General features: G+C 46.1%; 1 protein-coding gene and 1 long non-coding RNA gene across 2 annotated transcripts; one reads left to right on the top strand and one right to left on the bottom strand.

The window, feature by feature from the left end:
- Positions 1 to 474: 474 nt before the first annotated feature.
- LOC309348175 lies at positions 475 to 22,943 on the bottom strand. Its single transcript, XR_014159269.1, has 3 exons — positions 22,878 to 22,943; positions 2,003 to 2,129; positions 475 to 650 (listed from the first exon to the last, which is right to left on the bottom strand). It is a non-coding gene; the product is annotated as an uncharacterized lncRNA (long non-coding RNA).
- On the top strand, positions 9,475 to 11,854 carry LOC309348265 (uncharacterized protein). Its single transcript, XM_081873309.1, has 2 exons — positions 9,475 to 10,130; positions 10,579 to 11,854. The coding sequence occupies exons 1-2, from the start codon at positions 9,518 to 9,520 to the stop codon at positions 11,577 to 11,579; spliced, it is 1,614 nt and encodes a 537-aa protein (XP_081729435.1). The 5' UTR covers positions 9,475 to 9,517; the 3' UTR covers positions 11,580 to 11,854.
- Positions 22,944 to 23,715: the final 772 nt, after the last annotated feature.

Here is a 23,715-nt window from a genome sequence, read left to right as displayed (position 1 = left end):
TTATCTGTCCTGATGCCATTATATGGCGAGACTCTGTCAGTTCTGGTTATCTCATCAAGATATCGTAGAGCTGGGAAAGGGTTCAGTAGAGGACAACTAAAATGTTCACAAGGTTGAAACAACTCCCCTATGCGTAAAATTTACAACACGTGGGGATTTGGGTGAGTAGGGGGGAGGCATGATAGAGGTATATAAAATCTGGAATAGTGTGGGGAAAGTGGGGAGCTTTTCTCCCCATTTCACCATACGAGAACTTGGGGACATTCAAGGAAGCTGAATGTTGGAAGATTATGAACACACAAGACTACGTACTTTTCTACACAGCACATGTCAAACGATAGAATTTGCTCCCACAAGATGTAATTGTGCTTCAATACCCCCAAGCCACCCCAGGAGATTAAAGACACAAGGACACAGAATTTAGGTTAATGTTAATGGGCAAAATTCAGGCCACAACGTTATTGGTTACAGAATGTGAGCAGTATTGGTTTAGGCATTGGTATCAAGAGACTATATCTGGATGTGGAAACATGGCATGCCATGGCGTTGTGGAGCTCCTGAGGGTGGCCAGCATTGCTCGTGCTGCCTGACCAGCTTCCAAGCCGCCGGGGCCGCCACCGTCGTGTAGGTCAACCTTCGAAAACCTCCTCCTAACAACAAGGGGACACAGTAAAGGGATGGTATCCGCAATATACAAAATACTACTCCAAAATCCCACAAACTCCCTAGACACAATCAAAAAACAATGGGAGGATGACATAGGCTATGAGATTAACTCCACTCAAGGGACTAGAATGTGGTCTAAATCCCCCTTTAAATCCATATCAACAAAAAGAAAAGAACTCACTCTGAAAATCACCTACAGGTAGTACCTAACACCAAGAAAACTAGCCCCTCCCCGGGCTTCAGACTAGATCCACACCCCCGGATTCCTTTAATTGAATACCCTTAAGCATGGAGGGGCAGGTGATGGCCGCACCTCCCCTCCTCTACACATCACTATTCCAATGCCTAACCGCCACTGGAGCCCAAAGCTCACTGCCAATACCCTCACACCTGCAACCAACCTTTTATGCTTTTGATAATATCGGCCAAACATCATTTCGCTTGTTTGGCTTTGATGGAGTTTTGGATAAATTCATGGGGAACAAAACTATCAAAGGTTACAAGCTATGATGGTTGCGTGCTCCCACCAGGGTCAGAGATGGTATGTCTCTCAAAACTCATTGCTGGGGAACACGAGTTGGAAATAATTCCATTGAATTTATGCCCCATGGTGAGAATTGGATCCAGTTACCACTTAAAAAGGTTGTTTTTCCTCCCCTATACAACTTTTTCAACTCCCCTAAATTATGACCTGCATTGCCTTTGTTGTTATAGTTTGCATCCCAGAACAGGGTGGCAACAGTAAGAGGCATTTTGTCTCAGTCAGGACTATTTTTTAAAAAGCTCCTTGAGTTTCATGGGGTTACCACAACAGAGCATGAAAAAGAAAATTGTAAAGAGGACAGCTCTTGGAAGTTCTTGTGAAGTAAATCATAACCTCAATTAAATTTTTGATTTTAAACAGGACCTATAATGGGTTTGTGCTGATTTGTAAATTTATCTCAGTGCGATTGGTTAATTAAACAGTTAATTGATTTAAAGGGCAGTTTCAAGGGATGAATCAACAAACAATTATGTTTAGTTGATTAACTGCCCTAGACAAAAGCAATGCTTGTTTAGAAACCAGGATGAAGTTAACATTCATTAAAATAGGCCAAAATACTGGTTGAACAGAATCACCATCACATGATGTCATATAGCAGTTGGCTTTCATATTGTATAATTCCTATATTAAGAGCTGCACAGTTGTCATGGCGCAGAGTGGAAATCCAGTTCTACTTGCACTGCAACACAGAGGTGCATTAGCCTCTGTTTTAGCGAAGTCATTTGTGCAGTCTTAGTCATTCCAAAGGGCAGCATCTGTCTCTTAATCTCCAAAGAAGAGGGAGCCACTTACGTAGAGTCAAGATCATTCTGGGTTGGAGCCAGGAAGATACATTTCCAGCACTTCATGTGTTGACCATATGCTACATCTCTCCGCAGCTGGTGGGGGGAAGGCACTCAGCTGCTATTTAGTTCACAACCTGCGAGGGAGGAAATGAAAGCTGAATGGCAAAGAGATATGCACTGTGCACATATGTTCGCACATTGCAGCAAGGGATACAATACCCTGTGGATAAAGTAAAATATGGTCACTTCCCCCTCGCCTACTGCCAATATAGCATGGTAACTCAGGTAGGCAATGAATGACTTTTACAGAGAAAAATCCATAGGATCTAACCATGCATTTCCACCATGCAGAGGCCAATGGTCGCAGATGTTGGAAGCTTCAATCCAGAACATTTGAAGGGCACCAAAGTGAAGAAGGTAGATGTGGGGATTGCATAAGCAAACAGGGTTTTTAGGTTACAGTCCTCTACAATCCTAGGATAAGTATCTAGTAGCACTTACATCTGAGTATACAAGCATAGGATTGTGCTGCTAATAATGAAATGGAAGTATTCTAATAACAAGCAATACCCACTAAGTCAGGCTTCCTCAACCTCGGCCCTCCAGATGTTTTGAGACTACAGTTCCCACCATCCCTGACCACTGGTCCTGCTAGCTAGGGATCATGGGAGTTGTAGGCCAAAAACATCAGGAGGGCCGAGGTTGAGGAAGCCTACACTAAGTCAAGCAACAAAACCTAAGCAGTGTAACAAAAGGTGGGTGTTTCCTCCACTTTCTGCTGAGAGGTAGAAAGATTCCAGGGGGTTCCAGGCACTCACCCAGGGTCTGTGTTCCTTTGGAGAATTGAAGACATGGCTGAGACGGTCATAGATTTAAGAAATATTATTTATTCACATATTTACACCAGAGTTTAGATAGAGGGAGTCCATATTTTAAAAAATGGTCAACTTAAGAGGGGCAGATTTAGAGAAGCCATCCCAGTTTCTGAATTGATCCCGGAATGTCCCACTTTTCCTTAGGATGTCCCTATTTTCATTGGAGAAATGTTGGAGGGTATGGAGTTATCCAACCCCCGAGCTATCTTAAAGCAGCTTTGTATAGGGAAGGTTTTTTTAATGTTTAATGTTTTATTTTATTATTATATATAATTATTATATATGTTGGAAGCTGCCGAGAGTGTCTGGGGGCAGCCCAGTAAGATGTGTGGGGTATAAACAGTAAAATTATCATTATGGAATGGGACGTCCCTATTTTCATCGGAGAAATGTTGGGGGGTATGAAACACTTATTTCTGGACTATCTGAATATTTTTAGGGAGGTTCACACACATGTTGCTTCACATGAGCTGCACAAGTTCAGATAACTGAACTCTAGTATGAGCAAAGTAAAGGATCCCTTTCTGCATTATCTACAGCATTACCTAAGCTGCTTGCCTTCAGAAGCCTGGAACAACAAGGATGGGGCAAATTAAGCAGGTCATTCCCATGCTATAGTTGCCATCTTTCCTGACAGCTTGGCAATCCAGTGATGGCAAGTTGTGTGACTGGCAATATCCATGTCATTCAAGCTTTCCAATACCTATCTGGTGCAGTTGGGAGAGTGATCTCCTGTGCCATTGCAGTAACATGTAGATGAACATTGGTAAATTGTTTAAGTATCCCTGAGATAAGAGGTCCATGCAGGACTTATTGGCTAATCTAGAACAGACCTGTTTAGCAATGCTGCTCAAGGCTTGTTTGTTTGTTTTCAACTTAATGCATGCCAGTTGTTAAAAATCAGAGTACTTTCTATTAATCACAAACAGCATGATCCTATGCATGTTTACCCATAATTAAGCCCTGCTAGGTTCAATAGAGCTTACTCCTACTAGATAAGTATGCATTTAATTGTCACCTGAAATGCTTTTTGCCCATGAAATCTTTATACATGGCTTCCTCAGTGTGTTTTAGACTACAATTCCCATCATCCCTGGCCATTGGCCGTGCTGCCTGAGGCTGATGGGGGTTGTATTCCAATGCATCTGAAGGGCACCTGGCTAAGAAGGCAGGTTTATACAACCTCAGAACTAGCAGAGAGGAGAAAACCAGAGGAAGAATTGTTTTTTCATGTTATGGGAGGAAACAGTAATTAGTCAATACTATATAATATATAGCTACACTTTATAGTACAGGACATAGGGTAATAGGTCTCAATTCTAACCATCTTCCAACAAATCTCGGGAAATGAAACTTAGGTTTTTAGTATACCAATAGGTTTGCCTAAAAACCAGATTTCTTTTTTATTTTAGTTAGAGTCAGAAATAGTATTTTAATGTATACAAAGGAAGAAAAACATTGGGAAGCAGTTACTGCTGAATGCCAGCACATCTTACAAGTGTCTACATTACCTAAATCTGCAGTATTTAGGTAATTTGGATACATAAAACTCCAAGATCACTTTCCCATTGAAATTAAGCCTGGCTAATTTTGCTTAGATCTTGAGCTGTGTAGCAGGCAGCGGGGAGCGAACCCTTCAAATATAATTGGACCACAATTCCCATCAATTCAGACTAGTGGTCATACTGGCTGAAGCCAACAGAAGTTGTAGTCCAACAAGATATGGAGAGCACCACGACACTTACCCCTGATATCAGAGATGGGGAATGTGTGGCTCTCCAAATTCTATTGGACTCCAGTTCTGATCAGCATAGCTGGACTAGATGATCCTCAGGGTCTCTTCCACCTCTACAATTCTATGATTCTATCAGGGATGCTGAGAGCTGGGAAGGCGCACATTTGCCGTACGCACCATATGTGCATCCTAATTATGCATTTCCTCTGAGAGTGTTTCCTCCTGGATGCTGGAGCAGAAATGTGCATTGATCTGCTGGGTAAATGCTTGGACATCCAGAGCCACTCTCACCCTAGAGGACACCTGCAGACAGTTCTAATTTGTATGTTCCAATTACCAATAGTTATTTCTTACCGTCTGCAGCCCAGGCATACCATGAATGTTATTGTGCCCTGCCCTGCTACCAGTAGTGTTACACACGGCTTATTTTTGGACTGGCATTGGTCCATCATAGGGTGGTTCATTGTCACGACTGATCTCCTGCAGTAAACACAAAGGAGTTCCCCAAGAAAAGGTTGGGTACCAGGGAACATGCTGCCTGGACATGACCTTCCTATCCTGCAATGTTTTCTTGGGGTATAGGAAAGCTGCAGGAGAAGCATTGTTGTATTTCAAATGGAGCTGCAAACATGCAATGCACATCTCGGCTCTCTTGTTCCGTTGAATAGTGTTAATACAATGGCAAGCTGTGTGACTGCTGAGAAATCCACCGGGGAACAAGCTCACTCCCAGTGCTCAAATTATCAACACATTTTCCATGCCGCCTCCAGAAGAGAGATATCTAACTCTGTCAGACCCTGTGGAATTATGTGTTTTAAAGGGGGATGGTAGTGAGTTTCTTTTTTAAAAAAACACCCAATAATAATATTTGCACAGGAACAATGATTTGAAAAATACATTTGCTGAAATTTCCCTCTTTAAGTACTTTGTGTGCTCCCTCCTGCACGTTAACATTCAGGCAGTAGACTCTTCAATGCCTCTTTTGCTACCTCCCATTTGAATTCTACATAAGAGACTCTATGTGGTGGAGAGGCTAGGCTGCTAGACTAATGAGACTCGGGTTCAAATCCTCACTCAGCCAATGTGGTGGAGTGCTTAGAGGGTTGGGATAGAACCTGGGAGATCTGGGTCTGAATCCCCAGTCAGTCATGAAGCTCACTAGTGATCTTGAGCCAGGAGCCATCTCTAGTCTAACCTACCTCACAGGGTTCTTGGGGGAAGAGAATTATGTATGCCACCTTGGGCTCCTTGGCTGAAAGGTGGGATAGAGATGTTCATATATAATAAAAATAAAGAGCACTGGCTGGCACTGAGCCTGTCTCTCTGTCTGTCTGTCTGTCTGTATTTCTCTCTCTCTCTCCCTCAGTCTAACCTACATCATAAAGTTATTTGCAGATTAGGCATTTGGATGATCCCAGCCAATCAGGGATCATGCAGCGAATATATCGCGTCACTACATAGCACATCAGATTTAGCTACATGAATTTGAATGATTGGTATTCGTAATTGTGTTATAATTTGGCGTTGTTATAATGAAGCTATGATTGGATAGTAATCGAAAACTAATAAAAATTATATTATTATTTTTTTAAAAAAAGATTGGACTACATGATTCTGGCACAGACAGGGTTAAGAGAGAAAGCGGAGAGACTGGTCATTTTGAAACCAGTGCCAAAAAGAAGAGCCAAAAGGAAGATGCTTAATAAGGGCCACTACCTAGGAAACTTCAAATACGCTTTCGAATACTGTTGAAAATGCCCCCCCCCCGCTTTGAAAGCGAATGTTGCATTAAAACGAGAAAGAAACCCCAAAATGTGCAAGTCTATTAGACTGTGGTTGCAAATTTGTTTATTCAGAAGGAAGCCTCGCCTCAATGGTGCACTCCGGACTGCTGCCTTAATTCAGTTTGCTAGCTCATCCTTCAATCCAAGCAGCCCAGCTGAATGGAGGACTATAGCATTTCAAAGGTAATATGACTTCAGTGGAATAAAAGGTACATCACACCAGGCCCAGGTGGAACATAACACGCTAGCCCATTGCCATTACAGGGAGAGAAACAGAAATATATCAAAGACTGCTATACACTTAAAAGGGAATAGTAAATAAAAAGGATGTGACCATGCAGTGCTGGTGTCAGGTGTCAGGAAGTGAACATCCTCAGGATCAAATAGAAGAGTTTTTCTCTGTTGCTCCTTGAAAGGGATTTGGTTTCTCTAAATAAAAAGAAGAAGAAAAGAAAGAAGCTAATATTATTATTAAATACAAAAGAAAAGTAGATGAATGTGCCAGTGTAAAAGGGTAAGAAGATTCAAATATGCGTAGATTTAAGGACTGGGTGGTGGAATTGGTTATTTTTTTCTCCACCTACCATTTCCCATTTGAAAATGCCACATGTAGACAGTCTTCGTCCAATGAAAGATGTAGAGCATGCATTTCAAGCTGTCCTGAAGCAAATCCCCCTGGGCTTCTTGCTAGACCTTACAGGGATGCAGAGTGCCAGCAGAGAAATGAGGAAATGGCGCGAGATGGTTGGGATGCTAAAAGCATCCTGTCGTGTCCACTGAAAGGCTTTTACCTTCACCAGACTGAACACAATCTTTTATGAGGGAGGGAGAAATTCCAGATGGGGGAAAAAAATGGGTACAGGCAATAAGATGTTGATAGGGAAGAATGTAATCAGGGAGCAGACCTTACTTTGAAGGAGAATAGTGGTACCTCAGGTTAAGAACTTAATTCATTCTGGAGGTTCCGTTCTTAAACTGAAACTGTTCTTAACCTGAGGTATCACTTTAGCTAATGGGGCCTCCCGCTGCCACCACGCCGCCGCCGCACAATTTCTGTTCTCATTCTGAAGCAACTGAGGTAATATTTCTGAGTTAGCAGAGTCTGTAACCTGAAGCGTCTGTAACCTGAAGTGTACCTGAGGTACCAGCCACAGAGCCTCCAAACCCTGGCGAGTACTGAGTGATAAATGAATGGACACAACAACTGTCTGGGATTTGAAATGGCCACAATTTTATTGATTTCATGTGTAGGAAGCTTTGGCATAGACCAGGGGTAGGCAACCCAAGGCCTGTGATCCGGATGCGGCCCAATCATCTTCTCAGTCCGGCCTGCAGACGGTCCGAGAATCAGCATGTTTTTACATGAGTAGAATGTGTTCTTTTATTTAAAATGCAGCTCTGGGTTATTTGTGGGGCATAGGAATTCATTCATTCCCCCCCCAAAAAAAAACAACAACAACCTTATAGTTCGGCCCACCACATGGTCTGAAGGACAGTGGACCGGCCCATGGCTGAAAAAGTTTGTTGACCCCTGGCATAGACATTGGGCATGTGTCCCTCTCAGTTCCCCTGCTGGGGGGCTGAGGCATGACAGGGCCTATTTGAGGGGTAGAGCCATCGCAAAACACAGGTTTACGCAGATGGCCCCCAAACACTGAGGGAAGCTCTATGGCCTACTGGCTCTACACAACTGATTCCTTGAACTTCCCTCCATACCCCTCTAATGGGGTACCCTGTTATTACCATCACAGAGGACAGGGTTTGGGCGAATCCCCACTTCACTGCACCCTAAATGGATGAAAGGCAATAGGATTCCACCCAAGACCTAAATCGCCAAAGTTGTGACCAGTGCTATGGGGAAGGAAAAACCTGCAGCGCAGGGGAAATTCCTTCCTGGACCCGAATATGGCAACCGTCAAAAAACCACAGCAAAGCCCTCCTAGCTGAAGAGGAAATGGTTAGAGCAGTAACAGGCTATTAATAAAGGGAGGGAAAGGATGGGTGACGCTCCTGGCTGACTGAGTGCTGTGCTTGGCCGTCGGCCGGGCCAAGTAGATGGTGGGAGGACCTGAGGGAAGCCTGCCTCCCTCAGGTCCGCTCGCTATGCCCCGCTGCAGGTAAGCCCATTTGAACGGATGGGTTGGCAGGAACCCGTGAGCCTCCACTGCAGCCAGTGGGGATGGGGGGACAGGCAACAATGTCACGACACACTTGAGAGGACAAGAGGTACCACGTTGGGTCGCAACCACTGCTCACCAAGAAGGGTGGCAAGTGACCATTACTGACCTATGGCGCATGTACATTCCTTAGGTACGGAAATGAGTGGTGGTGAAATGAGTGGCAAAATGGCCTCCCCTTCTCTCCCCAAAATGGCGATGATGCAAGGGGTGTAGGAATGAGGTGAATGTAGGAATCAGTGGCCTCTGCTACTGCAAATTCTATTGTTTCTGCCATTGTGACATGAGCAAGGTCATTGCCATGCTTTGGTGGCATGACGTTTGCATAAAAAAATCATCTTGCCTTCTCCTGAGAGCACGGAAATGCTTGCTGTATGGCATATAGAGGAAGATTCAAAAGAAGCATGACCCAGCCAGCAAAAAGGACTATTCAACAGAGGGCCTTCTTGGTAGTGGCACCTGCCCTGTGGAACACCCTCCCATCAGATGTCAAGGAAATAAGCAGCTATCCCCCTCTTGCCACTTACCATCTGGCCTGGGGCGGGGCCTGAAGCCTCATAAGGACTGCGTGCTGCTTGCTGCCCAGGAGGACTCCCCTGAGTGAGTGCCTGAGGGTCCTGCTCCTTCCTGCCACTTACCACCTGGCCCAGGGCGGGGCCTGACAGGCCTCACTAGGACAGTTGTTACTGCAAGAGGGGCACAGAGTGTTTTTAAAATGTTTTTTAAAATTTTCTTTTGGATTTTTTGTATGTGGGGGGTGGGGGTGGGATGGATGTTTGGTTGGGTTTGGGGAATTATTTTTTTATTTTGATGTTTTTGTAATTTTTACATTTTTTTTTTTTTTTGGTGGTTGTTGTTTTGCTTTATTGGTTTTGTTTGTGTGTTTAAGGTGTTATTTTGTTCTTAGGGGGAGGGGTCAGGGCTGCCGGGGAGTGGGCCCCAACCCACAAAATGGCTGGGGCATGCTCCACAGGGGGGGATGCACTGGGACAACCGATCTCAGTGATCACGGGTAGGAGGAGGAGTTACGCTAAGACTAGACCATGTCATTACAGAGGGGGCAGGTTTAGTCGTTATCTGAGGACTATCCCTGCCTCCGGGTCTGGTCCTGACCGGATGGATACTAGAATCAGCAAGGGATACCCACATGACCTGAAGGTGCTGCTGTGCAATGCCAGGTCAATGATTCACAAGACCACTGCCATCCATGACTTGATCATGGATGGAGGACTTGACCTGGCATGTGTAACAGAGACTTGGTTGGATGAAGCAGATGGGCCTGTCCTTGCCGCTGCTTGTCCACCAGGTTTCTCTTACGCACAGCAACCCAGGTCATGTGGGCGGGGAGGGGGGGTTGCAGTGATTTTTAGAAAGTCATTAGTTTGCACCAGGCGTCCTATTGGGAAGACCCAGTTTTCCGAGTGCATGTTCTGGAAGTTGGGCAATAGGGGCAGTACAGGATTCCTTTTGGTGTACCGACCTCCCCGCTGCACCAAGGATTCCCTGCCCAAGCTGCTTCAGGTCGTGGCGGATGTTCTCCTGGAGACACCCAGCTTGGTTGTCTGTCCTAGGGGATTTTAACATCCATGCCGACATGACCTTACAAGGGGCCGCCCGGGACTTCGTGGAAAGCATGGCCTCCATGGGGCTGTCCCTGAATAAGTCTGGCCCAACCCATAGCCGCGGACATGCCTTGGACCTGGTGTTTACCTCTATGGATGTTGGTGATCTGACACTAACTAAAAGCGAAACGAAAGAAGTGCCATGGTCAGATCACTTCCTGGTGCAACTGGACTTCTCTGCGACCCATCCCCTCTGCAGGGAGGTGGGACCAATTCGGATGGTCCGCCCCCGCCACTTAATGGATCCAAATGGTTTCCAGAGAGTCGTAGGGGATGCTTTATCCCATGTTGATGGCCTTTCAGCTGATTCCCTGGTGGCCCGCTGGAATGTGGAGTTAACCAGGGCTATTGACTGTTTGGCTCCGAAGCGCCCTCTCCGATTGCATGGAGCCCGGACAGCCCCGTGGTTTTCCATGGATCTGAGGGCAATGAAACAATCGTTGAGACGGCTAGAGCGCTGGTGGCGGATAACTCATTCCGAATCTGACCGGACGCAGGTTAGAGCTCAACATCGAGCCTACCAAGTGGCGATAGCGATGGCGAAGAAGAATTTCTTCACCGCCTCTATTGCATCTGCAGAAAACAGCAGCAGGAGACTTTTTCAGGTGGTTCACAATTTAGCGGAACCACCTGCAACATCGGGGCCCAGTACGGGCCACATGTTCTCCTGCAATGATTTTGCAAAGTTTTTTGCAGATAAAATCGCTCAGATTCGGGAAGAAGTAGACTCCACCGTGGGAGCAGGACCGGGGCGGGAGAGTGCTAGAGTTCTGTCTAGTCAAGTTGAGTGGGATCAATTCCAATCTGTTACCTCCGAGGATGTGGACAGGCTGCTTGGACGAGTGAAGCCAACCACCTGTCTCCTGGATCCTTGCCCATCCTGGCTTATAAAAGCTAGCCAGGAAGGACTGGGCGATGGGCTTCGTGGGGTGGTGAATGCTTCCCTCTGTGAGGGAGCCTTCCCAGACCCGCTGAAAGAGGCGGTTATTAAACCGCTTCTTAAAAAACCATCTTTAGATGCGGCCACGATGGCCAACTATCGCCCAGTCTCAAATCTTCCATTCTTGGGCAAGGTGATTGAGCGAGCGGTTGCTGAACAACTCCAGGCACGCCTGGAAGAAGCGGACCATTTGGATCCCTTCCAGTCGGGATTCAGGCCTCATCATGGGACTGAAACTGCCTTGGTCGCACTGGTTGATGATCTCCGGCGGGCTAGGGACAAAGGTGAGAGCTGTTTCCTAGTTCTGCTGGATCTCTCAGCAGCGTTTGATACCATTGACCATAACATCCTTCTGGACCGTCTTGAGGGGCTGGGAGCCGGGGGCACTGTCATACAGTGGTTCCGCTCCTTCCTCCTGGGCCGTGTTCAGAAAGTGGTGGGGGGGGGATGAGTGTTCAGACCCCTGGGCTCTCACTTGTGGGGTGCCTCAGGGTTCTGTCCTCTCCCCCATGCTTTTCAACATTTACATGCAGCCGCTGGGAGAGATCATCAGGAGGTTTGGGCTGGGTGTTCATCAGTATGCGGATGATACCCAGCTCTACCTCTCTTTTAAATCAGAACCAGTGAGGGCGGTGAAGGTCCTGTGTGAGTGTCTGGAGGTGGTTGGAGGATGGATGGCGGCTAACAGATTGAGGCTGAATCCTGACAAGACAGAAGTACTGTTTTTGGGGGACAGGAGGCGGGCAGGTGTGGAGGATTCCCTGGTTCTGAATGGGGTAACTGTGCCCCTGAAGGACCAGGTGCGCAGCCTGGGAGTCATTTTGGACTCACAGCTGTCCATGGAAGCACAGGTTAAATCTGTGTCCAGGGCAGCTGTTTACCAGCTCCATCTGGTACGTAGGCTGAGACCCTATCTGCCTGCGGACTGTCTCGCCAGAGTGGTGCATGCTCTGGTTATCTCCCGCTTGGACTACTGCAATGCACTCTACGTGGGGCTACCTTTGAAGGTGACTCGGAAACTACAACTAATCCAGAATGCGGCAGCTAGACTGGTGACTGGGAGCGGCCGCCGAGACCATATAACACCGGTCTTGAAAGACCTACATTGGCTCCCAGTACATTTCCGAGCACAATTCAAAGTGTTGGTGCTGACCTTTAAAGCCCTAAACGGCCTCGGTCCAGTATACCTGAAGGAGTGTCTCCACCCCCATCATTCTGCCCGGACGCTGAGGTCCAGCGCCGAGGGCCTTCTGGCGGTTCCCTCATTGCGAGAAGCAAAGCTACAGGGAACCAGGCAGAGGGCCTTCTCAGTAGTGGCGCCCGCCCTGTGGAACGCCCTTCCAGCAGATGTCAAAGCGATAAACAACTACCTGACATTCAGAAGACATCTTAAGGCAGCCCTGTTCAGGGAAGTTTTTAACGTGTGATATCTTACTGTATTTTTTGTTTTTATGGAAGCCGCCCAGAGTGGCTGGGGAGGCCCAGCCAGATGGGCGGGGTATAAATAATAAATTATTATTATTATTATTATTATTATTATTATTATTATTATTATTATTAGACATCTGAAAGCAGCCCTGTTTAGGGAAGTTTTTAATATTTAATGCTGTATTGTTTTTAATACTCTATTGAGAGCCATCCAGAATGGCTGGGGAAACTCAGCCAGATGGGCAGGGTATAAATTATTATTATTATTATTACTCTTCCCTGTTGTCATCAAATGGGAGAAATTTGCCTGTTCAGCTTGTTCCAGTTGAAACTGATGGGACCTACCAATATATATTTATAAACAGTACTTGAATCAATTTGTGCCCCCCAATTGCTGCAATTCGAATAGCAAAGACATTCCAGAAATAGAACGAAAGGTGAAAGAAAATGAGAGAAGTTGTTCATTGCAAACTATTCACTTAGATCTATTATTAACAGTGTCACTTTTTTAAAACTCTCGTTTGCCTTTGCTGTATTTTATGATGTTTTAATTATTGTTGATTATTTGTTCTCGTAATTGCATTTTAATGGGCTTTTGAATATCCTGATTGCCCTGTCATGGAGGCTGCAATGAAAACAAACTCATTAGCATTATTTCTAAATAGAAATACTGTTGATATTTGTTATTATAAATAGCAACAAGGAAGATTACAATGTATCTTCTATTGTGTATTACAGGGGAAGCGGGGAGAGCCCAAAGGGGCTATGTGAAGATCAAAATCGGAGAGAAGGAGCTAGAACATGATTCTGCTATTGAGCAGTTCTGTGATCTGAATTGAATAAGCTATTTATGATAATGGTAGCATGTTCAGACGCAATGTAAAAATGACAGCCAGTGGGGTGGGGTGGTTGGAGCATCGGACTAGGCCAGGGGACAAATTCCTACTCAGTCATGAAGTGGACTTTCCTTCCTGGCAGGTTTTTAAGCAGAGCTTGGGTGACCATCTGTCAGGGATGCTTTAGCTGAGATTGCGGGTTGGACTAGATGACCCTTGGGTACCTTCCAACTCTTAAGATCCTATGATTCTATGATCTTGGGCTTTTCCATCCAACCTACCTCACAGGGTTGTTCTGAGGCTTAAATACAGAGGGGTGAACCCATGCACTTGAGCTCCTCGGAGAAAAAGAAGGGAAATGAATGCAATGCATAAATATATAAAAATGGATTGTAATTCTGCTTCGCATGCAAGCGGCAAGACAGATTCCCTGTTCAGACAAAAATGGAAAGTTGGTTTGACACCCTGACTGCATATACCTGCCAGTTTAAAGTGGATTTGAAACATCCCATATGCAAAAGTTTTGTGTCATGTGCATGATGTTGCCCTCATCCAAGCCCACACTTTCCCCTTATTTGATGTGGATTGACTTCACCTGCAAAGAATGTAACACACCTGTGGACATAGTGGGGGGGGTAAGGGGGGTGTTTTTACATGTGTGGTGATGTCTCACCAGAGTGGTGCATGCTCTAGTTATCTCCCGCTTGGACTACTGCAATGCGCTCTACATGGGGCTACCTTTGAAGGTGACCCGGAAACTACAACTAATCCAGAATGCGGTAGCTAGACTGGGGACTGGGGGCAGCCGCCGAGACCACATAACACCGGTCTTGAAAGACCTGCATTGGCTCTCAGTACGTTTCCAAGCACAATTCAAAGTGTTGGTGTTGACCTTCAAAGCCCTAAAAGGCCTCGGCCCAGTATACCTGAAGGAGCGTTTCCACCCCCATTGTTCTGCCCAGATGATGAGGTCCAGTGCCAAGGGCCTTCTGGTGGTTCCCTCACTGCGAGAAGCAAAGCTACAGGGAACCAGGCAGAGGGCCTTCTCGGTAGTGGCACCCGCCCTGTGGAATGCCCTCCTAGCAGATGTCAAAGAGATAAACAACTATCTGACATTTAGAAGACATCTGAAGGCAGCCCTGTTCAGGGAAGTTTTTAATGTGTGACATTTTGATGTATTTTTAATCTTTGTTGGAAGCCGCCCAGAGTGGCGGGGTACAAATAATAAATTATTATTATTATTATTATTATTATTATTATTATTATTATGCTGGCTGCTGTCTATCACCCCACAGCCCACTCCTAATTGGGATGTTGATGGGGCTGGATGTGACACGCTTAAAAACAAAAAACAAAAACCCAGCTCACTGTTGTGTGAGTCTGGTGTATCAGAAAACTGGAATCGTGGAACTACTGTTTTAAAATTGGCTGCACACATGGTAAGCAATGCGTGCCCACAATCATCTCCAGGTTTCTGGGAGTTTGGGCCACTGGTGGTGTCACCACATTTTTGTGCAAATCTGGTATATCGGAAAAGTGTAATCCAAAAGAACAGGTTTGCGTGCATAGGTAAACAAAGACCTGCTCAAATGCCTACAATGGACCTCGCCTTTCCAGAACTCAGGGAGGGTGGTGGAGCATTAACTTAGGGCGGGGGATGACACCACACAATGCAAATACAGCCCATCAAACACTCTCTCCCTCCAGTGACACTGATGTTGTCCAGTGTTGCCCTGGACATTTCCCCCTTCAAATATAGGGGTTTGCGATCCTTGGAAAGTCCAATAAGGCCAAGAGTGAATGCATACAACCCATTTAATAAGGGAAATGTGTGTGACAACACTGGGATGGGGGCCACATTTTGCTCTGGTGTGGGCAAACCCTAAGACCAAGGGCCCATTTACAAACTGTCAAGATCATCGGCACATACACATTACAAGGAAGCACAGGCCACAGCCTCTTCTATCAGCTACAACGGAGTGCTTCTTTTAAGGCTAATTTTAGTGGATGCAGGGAGGGACACTCTGGGTGCAGGGGAGGCCTCTCTGCGCTTATGTGTACCTGTAGGGCCAGTGTACCTGAAGGAGCATCTCCACCCCCATTCATTCTGCCCGGACACTGAGGTCCACCTCCGAGGGCCTTCTTGGTGGTTCCCTCACTGTGAGAAGTGAGGTTGCAGGGAACCAGGCAGAGGGCCTCCTCGGTTGTGGCTCCTGCCCTGTGGAATGCCCTCCCATCAGATGTCAAGGAAATACATCTGGAAGACATCTGAAGGCAACCCTCCTTCGGAAAATTTTTAATGTCTAATGTTTTGCCATTTTTTATTGCTGTAAGCTGCCCAGTGTGGCTGGGGAAATCCAGCCAGATGGGCGGGACATAAATAATAAAATTTGTTGTTGTTGTTGTTGGTTGTTGTTGTTGGTTGTTGTTACCCGTGGGCAGCAAGTCAGCAACTCCTACGCTCAGAGAGCATGCAGCTTTCCCATCCCACATCCTACAGACAGGTGTGACCTGTACTGCTAGCTCTAGAAACATCAGCTCGGTTGGTTGTTGTTGGTTGTTGTTACCCGTGGGCAGCAAGTCAGCAACTCCTACGCTCAGAGAGCATGCAGCTTTCCCATCCCACATCCTACAGACAGGTGTGACCTGTACTGCTAGCTCTAGAAACATCATTAGAATGCAATGAAGATGTATAAAAGATAATAATCTATGCACTTGATGCAGCACAGCAACATTCCCATAACAATAGGCTCAGCGGCAGGGACTGCTGCATCAGTGCATTTGAAGCAGGGCAATATTTCTTTCAAATGAGATTGCAAGAATTGCTAATATAGCATCGTAGGAGGCAACTTGCAACAATTGCTAATATGGGAGTGACGGTGGACTTGAAACAATTGCTAATATGGGAGGTAGGGATGGGGTTGCAACAATGGGCAACATTTGATACATAGTATAGTATGCTAGGATGGACTTGCACTTATCACTGACCTAAAGGTAAAGGTAAAGGTAAAGGTAAAGGGACCCCTGACCATTAGATCCAGTCGCGGACGACTCTGAGGTTGCGGCGCTCATCTTGCTTTATTGGCCGAGGGAGCTTCCGGGTCATGTGGCCAGCATGACTAAGCCACTTCTGGTGAACCAGAGCAGTGCACGGAAATGCCATTTACCTTCCCACCAGAGCAGTACCTATTTATCTACTTGCACTTTGACATGCTTTCGAACTGCTAGGCTGGCAGGAGCAGGGACCGAGCAACGGGAGCTCACCCCGTCACGAGGATTCGAACTGCCGACCTTCTGATCGGCAAACCCTAGGCTCTGTGGTTTAACCCACTCCTAGAGACACAGGTATGCATGCATACAATGCATCATTTCAAAACATAATGAGCATTTGTTCTGGATTCAAGTTCTCAACAGCAGAGCTAGAAGTTATTCACGGCACAATACTGAAAATACTGCACAATATGGCACAATACTGAGCTGTTGTGTTGCACCCCTGTGTGCGAGGGGCTGCTCACTTGTAGAGACTTCAGACAGCCACACTCAATTACCCAGATGCTACGATGAGCCTGGCCAGGCTGGCCTCAGTCACTGCAGCCTCGTTTGCACGTTACGCCGAATGCAGCTACAAGCTGCATTTGCGCATGGGCATGTGTTTGTGCACAAGGGCATGTGCTTGCTGACTTGTACACCTCAGCTATCATGAGAGTGGTCAGTGACGCTGGATCCGAGGCTGCTTGGACATTATTTTCGCTGAATTTGAAGGGAGATGCTCCAGCACAATCATTCCAGCTTCTTTGATAGAGTTGACTGGCCCCCACAAAATTGCCACGATCTGGATCTCTCCCAACTGCCCAATTCTGTGAGAGGTATTTGAGAGGGAATGTGCAAATCTATGGCTCCTTTGCACCCTCTTATCCCCACTTCTCTCTTTTAAGTTTTCTCTCCAGTTCTCTCAGCATATGTAAATAAGAGTTAAAAACAAGGAAGGACGAGCCCTGACTATCCTATTCAAAATTTATTGCTCTCCAGGTTTCTTTTTCTTTTTCTTTTGGGGGGGAAAAAGCCACACTCTTGCTTTTCTCCATCTTCCCCTTCCTTCGCATTTCAGCTGCCTGGAGCGAAGGACTTGATGCTTAAAAAAAAAAATGTTCAGAAAGCGCTGAGTCGTCATCCCTGGATGTTTGTTGTGTTTCAGTCATGCTACCCCTTTGATCTTCGCTGTGTTGCAGTGCTTCGCTCACTTACATCAATACTGATGGCTGTTGACAGCCAAATTGTTGCTTATGCTCCTATTAATTAAAAATTTATGCTGCTGATAATTTGGTAACCAGGACAATATTGCACATGTTATTAATTACATTTGCCTTCCCGTATTCTGCCCTGTCCGCCAGCATTAATATCTAAAACAGGGCACTGTTTCCTTTAAAAAAAAAAAAAAAAAAAGCAAACATACCCAAAGACATCGATGGCCCTGATCCCATGCATTGTTAAATGCACTCAAGCCCGTGGCGTCCTTCTTTGAAGCGGACATTGCGGGGACACGAGACGCAACTGACTTGATCCTTCAGCAAATGGAGACGCTCCTACTCAGCACAATGGCCTTGTTACCCATTAACAATTGCACCCTCCAACAATGTCACCACCGTGTCACCCATTCAGTTCAATCCTTCGTTTACTGAGAAAATCAAGCATGCTACCCGTGTCGCCAGGATCTGCCGGGGCTTCAAAACAGCCTGTCTTACAAAAGGCTTCATTCAACCAAAGTTGAGCTCTTTGTTTAACATGAATCACAATGGCATATGTCAGGGCCCACTGCTGTCCTCCACACTTCCATTAACATTTATGGGAGTTACGCATATTAAGGCACAACAAACCAAAGGGGGTCTGTTCATGTTACAGCAAATTCTTTTCTCCCAGAGATGCTAACAGCTGTAATAAAAGTCCTGGGCAAGTGGTTGGTCTTTCTTTGATTTAAGGGGGGATCTTTTTAAAGCCATGGTTTTTGAGTTTTGTTTCAAGGGACCTTCAAGACCTCACTTGGGGCTTCTCAGTGAGATGTTGAGTAATGGTGGAGTCTGGATCGAGACTTATCTCAGCCCTGCGTGTTTCCTCATGCAGACTGGAACAAGTCATTTCCCCAGCTGAGTCAAAAGATTCAATGGTACCTCTTCCCTCCATGGACCTCCATTTCTAAAAGCCGACAAGACTGACAGTTCTGTTGTACTTCAACACTGTAAATAGTGTAGTTACTGAAGGAAGCAAGTTACTTGCCACACACAGCTCTGTCCCCCAATACCTCGCATAGCTCCCTGCCCCTCAGCACCAACCACCTGAGGCAACTGACTGTGACGTTAACATATGAGAGCGCTGGAGGGGAAATAGTTAAACAGGTTACCCAATCAGAACCCAGGGGGTGGAGTCAGAGGGACTATAAAACCAGCTCTGAGGGGGGGCAAAGGGGGGAGTTCGTTGGGAGTTGGGTGGTTGGTTGGAGTGGGAGTGGATTGGGATAGAGTCTGTGGGTAGATTGAGTTAGTGTAGCGAAATAAGCTGAGTTAGGAACAGTTAGGAACTAGGAAGACAAGTAAATATCTGAGAGGTGGTTTAGTGAGTGAGAGCAGGTAGTGGAAGTTATAGGACTGGATAGGCACCCCATGATTGTAATTGACTGATACCGTTTATGAAACCACACACTTGTTAAACTGCAATAAATAAACAAAAGTTTATGTTCCAATTCAACCCTGACTGGACTCAGTATTGTACCAGGTAGGGCCTGGGTGGTGGCAGTGAGAAATCAAGTGGTGGCACAGGGATCAATAGACGGTGAAATGTCCGGGGACCCTGTGTGATCACCACACTAACCTCTCTACCTAATGTCAGAGTCAGGCAAGCTCTGGTTGATAGACTTCTCTGAAACACATGGTGCCTACCATGCTATTCTCTGCAGCCACAGGGAGAGGGTTTTGTGTCTTGGGGTACACTCTCTGTTCATTTGGAGCAGTGCCGAGGCTCAATTGGTTATGCTGAAAGCACACACCCCCCCCCCCCCGAAAGACAATTCTATGGCAAATGGGCAGAGCTTCGTTCAGGAAAAAAAGTACGTGAGAAAGTTTCCTTGAGTGCGGAAAGTTGAAAAACCACCATTTTTGCAAATTATTATTAGTCTGGAGCACAGGAGTGAACGCTAATTCCCCGTGAATATAAAGCTCTGTTTTGAGTTAGCAATTGTAACTGAGCCAAAATCACTTTCGGTGTAAAATCTTCCGTGACTCAATTGATTCCCTTTCCCCCTGCCACTTTAATTATTATTGTTGAATTTGATCCAAATTGCACCAGTTGGGAGTCTGGATCGAGACTTATCTCGGGCCTGCATGTTTTCTCGTGCAGACACGTGCTGTTTGGTGGGCGGTTTTAACTCGCCACACACCTAAATTCCACACACAGTGACTTTAACCGAAAGTGCTGATAGAGGGTATTCCCAGACGAGGAGAGCAGATATCCATGCGAAAGGGGGAAAGGACTTCTGAGCTTGCCTTTCTTCTTCAAAGCCTTTATTAGGCTGACGCACATTGTTTTGATTCATTTTTAAAGATATGCGCCTCTCTAGAGCCTGGAAAGCTGCAAATGCTCCTTGTAGTGGTGAGCTGCTTCTTACCCACACCAAAGCAGAACCATCTGGGCGAGCAAACGCTGAAAAGGGGACCAACCCATACACTTTTAAGAACTGCATTAACACATAAGAAGAACCCTGCTGGATCAGACCAAAGGACGATCTAATCCTGTTTCCCATAGGAGCCAATCAAAGGCCCCCAGGGAAAGATGCAAGCAGGGCATGAAGACACACCAAGCACAAGTCAAAGTGTTGGTGCTGACCTTTAAAGCCATAAATGGCCTCGGCCCAGTATATCTGAAGGAGCATCTCCACCCCCATCATTCAGCCCAGACACTGAGGCCCAGTTCTGAGGGCCTTCTGGAAGTTCCCTCCCTGCGAGAAGTGAGGTTACAGGGAACCAGGCAGAGGGCCTTTTCGGTAGTGGCGCCCACCCTGTGGAACGCCCTCCCATCAGATGTCAAGGAAATAAACAACTATCTGACTTTTAGAAGACATCTGAAGGTAGCCCTGTTTTTAATATTCTTTTGGGAGCCACCCAGAGTGGCTGGGGAAACCCAGCCAGATGGGTGGGGTATAAATAATAAATTATTATTATTATTATTATTATTATTATTATTATTATTACTCATTGTTCTGCCTTAACAGCTGGTATCCAATGGGATCACAGCACCATACAACCATAATAGCTTCCATGGATCCTCTTCTAAAGACACCTGAAGTCCCATGCATTTAAAGCAGCATTATACCACTTCAGTCCAAGGAACTGTTGTGCTGACCTCACAGCACCCTTAACAAGCTACATTTCCCAGGATTCTCCATGACTTGGTAAAGCTAGTAGTCATCACCGCACCCTGTGGTGATGACCTTGACCATTCATTATCTGCTACGTGGAATAGTTTTATTTTTATTCCAAACCTCCTGCCCACCAACTCCATTGGATGCCCTCACATTTATCAGAACATCATTCCACAACATGAATCATTTCATACATGCATTGTTCCAGAAAAGAAACTTATGAAAGCCACTCTGTGCTTTTGGAGATGAGTTAGGCAAGTCTCTGATCTTGCTTAACATCTTGAGATTCAAGGCCAGTGTGGTGTAGTGGTTAAGAGTGGTAGACTCATAATCTGGTGAACGGGATTCGCGTCTCCGCTTCTCCACATGTAGCTGCTGGGTGACCTTGGGCTAGTCACACTTCTTTGAGGTCTCTCAGCCCCACTCACCTCACCAAGTGTTTGTTGTGGGGGAGGAAGGGAAAGGAGAATGTTAACCGCTTTGAGACTCCTTCGAGTAGTGATAAAGCGGGATATCAAATCCAAACTCTTCTTCTATCCGGCTGTGTAGCACCCAGGTCCATCTAATGTCTCCCCCATGAAGATCACACATCAGACTGAGATGTAACTATAAACAAGGCTTTATTTGGAGGTGGACTTTGCTCTTTCCAATTTCAGTGATGCCCTGTGCAAGGCCAAAATTTGGTGCCCCCACCTCCCGCCTTCCTTTCTGTTCAATTCACTATGTCATAGTAATGACACCCAGTGCTGTAGTCATGTTGCTCTAAATCTGCCTCGGCTTTATTTTCTGTATTTATTCTCTGCATTTGCTCTTGGAGAATCCGAGGTTCTTTTTTTTGCACCATAGGGGCTAAATTATTCTACTGTGCCTCACTCAGGACACCTACTTGTCCCATGTGCAAATGATAAACCTTATGCTGAGTGAATGTCACTGCCTTGCATACCTGGGATCCTGATTTCCATAGCTCCCTATTTGTAGTGACTATGGGAGTTCAGAATCTGTTCGTATGATGGGCTGGATCAAAACTCCTTTCTGAAATGCTGAACTGCCCTAAGGGATTTCAACGCCTGAGACAAAGGACAAGATTGTGCCCCCTCTCAGTTGTGCGTTCAGAAGTCAGTTGGATTGGCAGCTGAAACTCATTTCAACACTGGCAGCTGAGAGTCCTCCTCCACAGAATCCAAGGGTGGCAGGTTAGCCTAGGTAGTGATGGGTGGCACACAGTGCTCTGTCCTCCAGAACTTGTCCTCCAACATCTCACCACCGCTCCTTGCCCACCTCCCAGAATCTGCTTCTACACTCTACCTAATGATAGAACTGTGGTAAATGCTAAAGCATGGGAGGCACTGCGGTCTAAACCACTGAGCCCTTTGGGCTTATCAACTGGAAGACCAGCAGTTCAAATCCCCACAATGGGGTGAGCTCCTGTTACTCTGCCCCAGCTTCTGCCAATCTAGCTGTTTGAAAGTATACCAGTGCAAGTAGATAAATAGGTACTGCTGCAGCAGGAAGGTAAACAGCATTTCCATGCGCTCTGGTTTCCATCACGGTGTCCCATTGCACCAGAAGCAGTTTAGTCATGCTGGCCACAGGACCCAGAAAGCTGTCTGTGGACAAATGCCGGCTCCCTCGGCCTGAAAAGCAAGATGAGCGCCGCACCCCATGGTTGCCTTTGACTGGACTTAACCGTCTGGGGGTCCTTTACCTTCTACACTCTACCTAATGGTAGGGCTGCTTTGCCTTCTTCTCCAGTTCCTTTCCTTTTCCATGCAGAGTTAGGAACAGCTTGTTTTGTTAGCTTGCAGGTAAACTAAGCAGAAATGTATTTGCAAAGAATCCGTGTTCTGATGTTGAGTGTGGTTGTTCATTGTTCACTGGCAAAACTTTTATTTGCAAGAGTGGGGTATGGAGGCTCCGCCAAACCTTCAAATGTTTACCCTTTTGTGTGTGCAGGACTCAATGGTGTGACAGTTTCATAGAATTATAGAGCTGTAGAGTTGGAAGGGAACCCCAGGGCCAGATAGTCATGGTTATATAATTCAAGGAGAACTTGTGCTGCAATCCTATGCATGCTTACCTGAGAGGAGGCCCTCTTGAACACTGCAGCACTCAGATTCCAAGCCGACATCTCAGGATTGCGCGATAAACTCTCGGCGCTTCAGTACAGCTGAGCTCCAGCATGATCGTTCCCACCTGCACTGCTCTCTAATTAGAAGCCAGCTGGAACTCTGATTTTGTAACACTGTTTTCATGTCAACACTTTATTGCCCTTCATAACTGTGTTCCCATAAGTGCATTCTGGGAAGTTGCTGGATATTTTCCCTCAGTGGCATCTGCTGCTGCTTGCAAGGAGGACTATGCGTGCTGTCAAGTTCTCAAAAGCTCTCACAGATAGGGAGGGCTGAGGGGCTGCTTTCTACCCAAGGTGGAATCTTCTATTGCAACAGTTTTGTGGAGTGTCTTTTCCTGCTACTAAATAGGAAGACTCAGGTAGAGGAAGGAGATTGACAGCCAGGTGAGGTAGAAACAGTGGTGGACAAACATTTTGGGGGGCCCTGACATTTGAACTGTCATGGCAGCCCATTTGCAACCAGCTACAAGGCCTGGGTAACCACTGTTATCTTCTTCAATGGGGTTGTTTACAACAACCTTTACCATATCTGTGTCATTGACTGGGGTGCCAACTTGAATAAAATATTGGGGGGGGGGGTCCCAGGCAAGCCCTGCATAGCTGATCATATGATGAGACACACATACACCATTTGAATGGCAATGTCCTTCAACTTGGGGGAGGCGTGCCCCTCCAATATTGGAGGCGCTAAAGGGGCCTTGGCCCCAAGGAGTTGGCTAAACAACAAAAAATTAATCAATTTGAGCCGTGCTGATACTCACTATGAAGCTGTTACATTAAGTGC

The sequence above is a fragment of the Podarcis erhardii genome, assembly GCF_964252035.2.
Source record: "Podarcis erhardii genome assembly, chromosome: 8".
Lineage (NCBI taxonomy): Eukaryota > Metazoa > Chordata > Lepidosauria > Squamata > Lacertidae > Podarcis > Podarcis erhardii.
This window is presented reverse-complemented; position numbering and strand designations above follow the sequence as displayed.

Excerpts from the sequence above, each read along its gene's own strand:
- LOC309348265 (XM_081873309.1), top strand. The coding sequence starts at position 9,518 with ATGGCTGGGGCATGCTCCACAGGGGGGGATGCACTGGGACAACCGATC. Across the intron at positions 10,131-10,578 it reads GACACCCAGCTTGGTTGTCT|CCCGGACAGCCCCGTGGTTT; the intron begins GTCCTAGGGGAT and ends GATTGCATGGAG.